Consider the following 8,001-nt stretch of genomic DNA (forward strand, 5'->3'; position numbering starts at 1 on the left):
CTCTTTGCCCGAAAGAAATATCTGCTACTATCAGTAGATAAATCAGTATTATGCTTTGAGATTTAAAACCTGAAAAGCCGTGGAATGAAGCAATAACAGCATCATTTGTATACAACATTCATTATTTGTGCTTTTATACAAAGAAGCCGTCAGTAATGTAGCTCCGATTGGATAGACAAAAGCAGGCAAAACCCTAAACGTGTTTTGCTACCAGGCTTTCAGAAAATAAATTAGATAGCGTAATCAGTCACAGGCATTGTACAATTCGCGATAAGAATTCAGCTGTTCTGCCCTGTTATATCTGACCTTCTTGAGCTGCAGCTGATAACGTCGCTTCCTCGTGCTCGGGTTTCCCGGCAGAAATCTACAGCTATTGGGTACAGTGATCTCCGCAAAGCTCGACGTCAGCCTCAATCGTTTGCGTCCACTTCGTTGGAGCGACGGTTGGACTTGACCTGTTAGATATTACCGGACCAGGTGAGATGTTTATTTCCTTTTTTGATCATCAAAAAGCTCCGTTATAGATGTCCACTGAAGAAAGCCAAAATAACTGAGCGCAAAGCGTGGTCTTATGAGAACCTAGTAAAAGAAATGATGTGATGGAATAATGAAAATATTATTGTTTTTTTATGCTGCTTAAGTACACTTTCAGAAAATAGGTATCAAAAACGAATCAAACTTTGTTTTGCTGTTATGTTGTAAATGCAAATATGTTCCCTCCTACTGAGCAAACATGCTTTCATATATCAATACGACAGTGCTGCAGAATAATGATTTTGCATTCTAAATACCACAAAACAAGCATAAGCTATGTACTCCAGTGATTTCCCTCTTGGCCTCTTTGAGCTCGAGCAATGTTTAAATACAATGCGTTTTATATGGTTTGGAATATTTATAGTTTTCTGAATAAATAGCGCGTTATGCATTCTTTACTAAAAAATAGGGCGGGGGAAAATTATATCTGAATTTAGGCTCACAAAACAACGAAGCTAAACCAAGACTATGTGAATGTTGTTTCATGTGATTATTGTCTTTAGCCCAACTAAATATGCATTTTTAGCAGTATTGCATGCTTCACAATAACTTTTTTTATCCCCACAAGGTCGTCCTCACTGCCATCCAAATTGACTACTACAAACTATGAAGGATTCAACTTTGTGGCCGTCAACGTGATATTGTTTTTATGATAGTAATTAAGAGGTTCTCCCCTTTCTTCACAAAATATTATTTAATTTCGTCTCGGTCTAGTTCTCTTCCGCTTTAAGAATACATGACTGCCGGATTAGCAGCGAATAGCTGCTTATGACAGCGTGCTTTGCTACGGTCTGAAGCGGTGACATTATTTGTCCACTGAATTTTTCAATAAAGAAATTTTACCTAATGTATAATGACGCCTTGGCTTGTGTAAAAGGAACTCCTGGTAACAATATGCAATAAATTCGGAATTCGATTATGGCTACTAATGCTGCGCAAGCTTTTGCTTTCTGAATTTTTCGCACTATATTTTTTTGCTGTTTGTATCACGGATGCACAACTGTCAAAAGAAATTTGTCCAGAAACATATTATGGGCTTTAGTGACCGACCGACTACGGAATCGGAAAGCTTGCGCAAACTATTTCTCTACTGAGATAAAGGTTCGTTATTACCAACTAAAAATTCGCTCGCAACAAAATAATTGTTGCTTTTATATTTTTTAACTTTGCGCTTGCAAAGCAATAAATTTCGCTCCAGTAAGAGGCCCACAGATGTTTTTCTTCAACAGTATCTCGACACGTGATAAATGTGGCGTTCTGGTTCACGTTGGTACTGAATGTGTACCTATTAGAAACCTGTTTTAACATATTGAAACAATATCTCTACATTAGTATTGTTACGGCTGAACCGCTGTGCCATAATTGGCGCCTGAAGGCTTGTTAAATTTTAAAAGACGGGTTCTAATACAATCATTGGCATTCAACGCAAGATGTTGTTACAGAGTACATAAGTAAGAAACAGCGACTTGTTTATGTCATTTGCACAGGTTTCTTAGCCTTCGGCATCGATTGAGGAATTTATTAGATTAAGTTCAAGTTTGCTCATAATGAGTTTTCAGTTACAAAAAAAATTGCCCTCTTTTTCTGGTCCTTGCTTCCAGATTCTTCACAATGAAGATGTGCCTCGTCATTGTGCTCCTAAAATTCCTGGCATTCAACATGCACAGTGTGGTGTCCGACGGTGAGCGTTCAGCTACTTCTGGAAAGCAATTCGGACATCTGTACAATTTAAGAGTATTTTGGACATCTGTCGAATTTGAATCGTTCTAGGCACATTCCGCGGGGATCGCCATCACTGTTTGAAGTATAACGTGTTGTACATTGGCATTTAAAATTCCGCTGTTGATATGTTTGAAACACTGAAAAAAATAGTGTTCTGTGGATCTTGCGAGTATCTCATATAAGAAGAAAATAGACACGAGGTAAGATGCAGAATTTTAAATACTACTCTCGACCCAAGGCTTTAAAAGTTATGGTATGTGAGGATGGATATGCGTCGTGCTGAGCGACGCCTATGTTTTTATTTTGGCCTAACAGGTTTCGCTGCTGTTGCTGACCCGAAATTTAAACTACACATTTTAGGCCCAGATATGTCCAGTAAAAATGCAGTATGAGCTGAGAAACGTCCAATTTAATTTTTTTTAATGTAGTGCAACGCAGTACCATTCTATTTTTTTCCCTCGTTCTTAAGCAAACCGTGACAAATATCCGGAAAAATATCTTGACTGCACTTTTAGGTAAGCATTTTTTACTACTCTCGACCGTATTTAGAACAAAGGAACTGTGCACGCTGAGCATGTCAAAGTGACCGACCGACCGCTGCTGTAAGCGGTCGCTCCTTCAAATGTGTTAAAAGCTTGTCCCTGAATACCAAGCTGCGCTGTACCGTCTCTCATAATGTCAGAAAGATAATCAAAGGCCCATTGAGATGAGACTTTTACATGGTCGTCACGTTCAGAAGACGAAAGGGGAAAGGAAAGCGCTAAATTAACGTTTTTGTGAGAGCCTCCGTACACATTTACTTGCTATATTTGCAGCCCAAGAGCGGCGAGCGCTTATTTCGAAACGGTAGCCTCACGAAGCGCAATACACTGCTGGTGATAATTCCAATCAATACTTGCTAACGACGGCATTCAACTCAAGTTTGCTTGTATAGTTATCAGAGAAAGCTAACACGCTAGCATAAAATCATGCGGTGCTCTGCGACGCAACAACTTCATCTTTGTCTAAAAATAATTGAAGTGATAGCTCTTTCAAAGCATGATATACCTTAAAGTGAGCTGGTAACCAGCTGAATAATTCTACATATTACGTATAATTTGATATTGCCTCAAAATATCATGTCTTCCAAGACTATAAAGATCTGAACAAGCTTCCTGAATCTAGCGGAAGCTACGGTGTGCACTCCGCATCGAATGCGGTGATCATGACACATGACAGCACCCCCGAAACAAAGGTTACTGGCTGCTGGCGCAAACAAGAGTTTTATTTTACTGGTTTCATTTAGCGATCAGCACTCCGACTCTATTCATCGACGGAGCGGTGCAAGAGAGCCATTCCTATGCAGCAGATATTATCTCCAGACATGAGTACTCGACAGTTGAGTGGTGTAGCGACGCAACATGCTGCGCCACGGCTGCCTGATAACGAGCTCTGAACGTCGCAGAGGCCTCCTTTCTATATGTAGGGATAGCGTTCGAGATATGCCAGCACAAGTGCAAAAGCAAAACTGCTTCGTGACGTTGCCCAACTCTCCGTGCGTGAGAGTACATAGCAGGCTATATTTCGCATCCAGTGCCTCAAAGCTTAAACAAATCTGTAAGTTTCTTCGCGCAAGTTTCACTTGGAAGTATTGCAAGTTTTAAATATAGGCATTATAGCGGCACTAATTGATAAGCTATATACAAGCCGCATTACATCTGCCAATTTTCCTCTGAAAACTGTAGTTCATCGTGAGTAAATCGTGTCTCCTACCGATATTACAAGTTTTACATATAGCACATTTCATGCTTTTTATGCATAGAAAATTCTCTGAGAGCTTGGTAAACTTTGCGTTTGTATGCTATGATTATCTCCGCTCTATATAGATTAATCACATTCTGTTTGCTATGACAGACGGGATAAGCATGCTGTAGAATTATTATAGCAAAAGGCAACCGCTATAACGATGTTCAAATTACTGTGCTGTTTAAGATGCTTGATCTGGAAAGCTCGGTATCTCGTGAGCACTTAGGTACTGCTGAGGCCAACGGGCACTCCTTATTTATTGACTTTCCGCTGCATTGGTTTCTATTGCTACCACCCTTTTTTTACTCGTTTAATGGTCTTCTGAGGAAAATATTAAAAAATGAAATAAAGAAAGAGGGAACCTGAACAAGTAACGCTTTGCCGGACATAAAGCCGAAGGAAAGCAAATGAAAAGGGGCTAAACGCCAAAAAAAGACAAAGTTTAGGGGCAAAAGTAAGATGGTAACAAAAGAAGAAAAAGAAACAACAGAAAATCAAAGTCGCAGCACCGTCAATCTCTCAGGCACGTTCACAGCCAGACAGCCAAAGCACGATGGCAAAGAATAGGCCACGGCAAAGAATACAGAAGTAAAAAAGAAAACAAGAAGAAAACATTCACAGAAAATAAAGGTCACAGCTTCAATCACAGTCAGACCCTCAAACACAGTGTGCAGGCCATGGCGAGAAGGAGGGCAGTGAAAAAAAAACGCGAGGAAATCAGTTGCAGCAAAGTCAAAGTCGCTCTCACACTCACAATCAGACATTAAACGGACATTGTTCTTGCCAGGACGATGGGCACACGTGCCCAACAAAAGAGCACGGAGCCCTCTGAGCAAAACTTGCGTATTATAAAGGAGAGTAATAGAGGTTTTAATCATGTATAATTAGGAATTGTGCTGCTTATGAGGTGAACCATTTGAAGTAGAACACTAGCAGCAAGGTCTCTTAAAAGAGATGTGCAAGTAAATGGTGTAATGAGTGATGAGCAGAGAGACTGAACAGGAAAAGAAAGGAACAGCAAGTGAACAAATACTGCAGTATTGACGGACGTCTTCGCATAACGTTCCACATGAACAAGTTTCTTTTAAATAGGAATGGAATCTGCCATTCACTGTGACTAAAGCAATACGAGGATTCCTGGGTAGATGAGTTGGAAGAACATTGCCATTATCAGGGATCAAATTGAATAATTCTATCAACCCGTTAACGGTTCGTTTAAGCCATGCTTCAGCCAGCCCGTTTTTTTTCCAACCTGCTGGTCACAATATCATTTATATCATGTAAATAAATTATAGCAATATTGTACCTTGCATCAACTGAAATGTATGTTTCTCCAGAGTTTCCGGCGCGTCAAAACCATTGCCAAAAGAAGGTGTGCAAATACAAAATGTGTATATCAATTAATAGTCATTCAATATATGGCGCATGCAAGCAATTCAAAGTAAATAGTTAAAGCTCTAATAACCAATACTTTAGAAAAATAACTGGACCACACTGATACCATCCACTGAATACTGAGGATTCATTTCCAACTTCTCCAAAAGACTCAGTCTGGTCATGTTGTTGGGTAGAAAATATATTGAGCATATTAAGCTACCGAAGTTGGTGGAAACTCGCATATCTTAATTAAGACGGTCTCGTTACAATGTGAGCCGAAATGGCGCACTTGACTCGAGCGGGTATAAGGAGAATATTTCTTGTAGGTGTAATAATATGAATTTTCTGAGTAAAAAATCAAAGAGAACATTCGAACCCAATAAAAAAGGAATGATAAGCAAGTTAATTTTCTCGAATTCGCAGTTTCATGTTTCCGTCATGAAAAACTGAAAAACGTTGTAGAGTGGCCCATATATACGGCAAGATAATTGCATTGTTCGCATCACAAAAACTGCTGGGTGAAACTGTGGGAATCAGTTGAGTGTTAGGTCATAAGGACCTCTATTTGCCTGCCTCCCATCTCCGTTCAGTTGTATCATTACTCTAGTGGAGAGAAAAACGAAAGTGCTTGTATTATCACAAAGGGTAAAATCAAATCAAGACGTAATTCTCTAACAGAAGGAATGAAAAAAAGCGGAAATACGCTTTTTTACTTTCATGAATGTAAACGTTTCGAAGAAAACAAAACTCACGACTATCCACACCCATTTAATCTCTTATGAAGTTGGAAATGTTATTGATAAGCTTTATACATAAGTGCTTCGAGATTTTACTTCTAAATTTGGGTAACTCTAGATATGATGAGATGAATGCTTCCAGAATGGGACATACTGAGTCTTTTTCCAATGTTGTGTAACATACTTTGAACCTGATTATGTAATGAAAGACGTCTGCTACTTCTTTATTCGATGACTGACACATCGACCAGGCCGGTCTACATAACATTTCTTACATGAAAATGTTATGATACAGAATACCTCTGGAATTCATGAAAAGAGCGCTGAGCTTTCCTGGGCAAGCAGTCCTTTCCTTTGTTCGTAAATCAGAGGCCTGTACATGTTAGGAAAATTTTTCAGTGCACCACCCGATCATTCCATCCACCTGCCAGATTTACAAGGTGATGGATGAAATAGTCTCTCTCATTTCTTTTCTTCCGACTTTCTTCACATTTGTTTTCATTAATTTTTCTGTCCAAGCGTTGTAACTTTCGAAAGAGACAAATTTTCTTTTTTAAACAGGAGAGCTTTCGTTGCCCGTTTACTAAAATTCCGAAGTCAACAAGCTGTAAGGCTTGATTCGAAGTACCGTCACAGAGGCTTTTTCGCTGCCAGGCTCTCACATGCTCGTTATTTCACGCGACATCCTTCAAGAGAGGTCTCCGCTCTGCCGGTGCCCTTGCAGAGTATTATGAAGCCTCTCAATTATATTTGAAGCTATACATCGGAGCTTGTTTGCCCCGCCTCAGTGTTCGTTCAGCGGCAAATTATGTGCTCCGTGACTGTAATACGCCACGTACTCCAAAGTCCGAGCAGCACAGTCCTTACACAGACGACTAGCCGAATTAATTTTTATCTCATGGCCGCCGGGACGACATGACAGACTCCATGATGTAGCGTCGCTGGCGGAGAAATTTGGCAGAAACCGAGCCCGTGAGGAAAAAGCTCTGGAAATATATTTCTGGACTTCCCGTCTGCCCCCAACATTTCTATGCTGACGAATTTTGACATACATGAAATTATGAACTTGCAAACTGAAAACAAACATTCAGTTTTTATTATCAGATCTGTATTAGAAGCTTTTTAATATTTGTCCGCGGCTATGTTCGAGCTCATGTATTTCTAACCACAACTTTGACCGTTAAGTTTTTGCGCCTATTCAAAGTCTAAATACCCCCATCTCTTTCAGAAGATGCAAAGTGTGGACTAAATGCTATCTTCAGATCCTGTGGTTCCGCCTGCCCGGCTGTATGTGGAGAGCCTCGAAGGCTCGAGACCTGTGACAAGCCGTGTGTTCCAGGCTGTGTCTGCAAGCCAGGCTATGTCCTATCGCAGGAGAGAAAGAAATGCATCAGTGCTATGCAGTGCTTGCTCACCGTAGCACAAAAACCACAAGAACTTCGCAAATATCTGCTAATCGCAGCTATGATTGAAAATGAGGAATAAAAATCTACAACTCCGAAGAAATTGAGCAATATGAATTTGTATCACTTATTTTGCAGAATGACACGGATGAACACAGACAAACCAACATTTATTCGGTAAAATATACAATTGCAATAGGAATATGCTTCTCTTCCAACATGCGCCACTCACTATACCTAGCGACAAATGGAAAAGTTAGTTCGTAGGGCCAAGTCCTTTGGTTCTGGTATTTCTATGGTCTGTTTTGGAGCACTTTGCTTTATGAGGGGGTTCCCTTTTTAATAATCTAAGGATAGGCAGACTTGGCGCAACTTTAATGCTCCTGTATAGTCACTTCCTGCATGGCCAGGTGCAATGTCTTGCTTTTAGAACAGTTTGAGAT

At 40.0% G+C, this 8,001-nt stretch overlaps 1 protein-coding gene across 1 annotated transcript; it reads left to right on the forward strand.

Moving 5' to 3' along the window:
- The first annotated feature begins 320 nt into the window (after positions 1 to 320).
- Positions 321 to 7,665, forward strand: LOC144132541 (chymotrypsin-elastase inhibitor ixodidin-like). The gene is made up of 3 exons (XM_077665026.1): positions 321 to 477; positions 2,136 to 2,215; positions 7,384 to 7,665. Exons 2-3 carry the CDS (start codon positions 2,146 to 2,148, stop codon positions 7,638 to 7,640), a joined length of 327 nt encoding a protein of 108 aa, XP_077521152.1. The 5' UTR covers positions 321 to 477; positions 2,136 to 2,145; the 3' UTR covers positions 7,641 to 7,665.
- The last annotated feature ends 336 nt before the right edge of the window (positions 7,666 to 8,001 follow it).

Source organism: Amblyomma americanum, chromosome 5 (assembly GCF_052857255.1).
Source record: "Amblyomma americanum isolate KBUSLIRL-KWMA chromosome 5, ASM5285725v1, whole genome shotgun sequence".
NCBI classification, from domain to species: domain Eukaryota; kingdom Metazoa; phylum Arthropoda; class Arachnida; order Ixodida; family Ixodidae; genus Amblyomma; species Amblyomma americanum.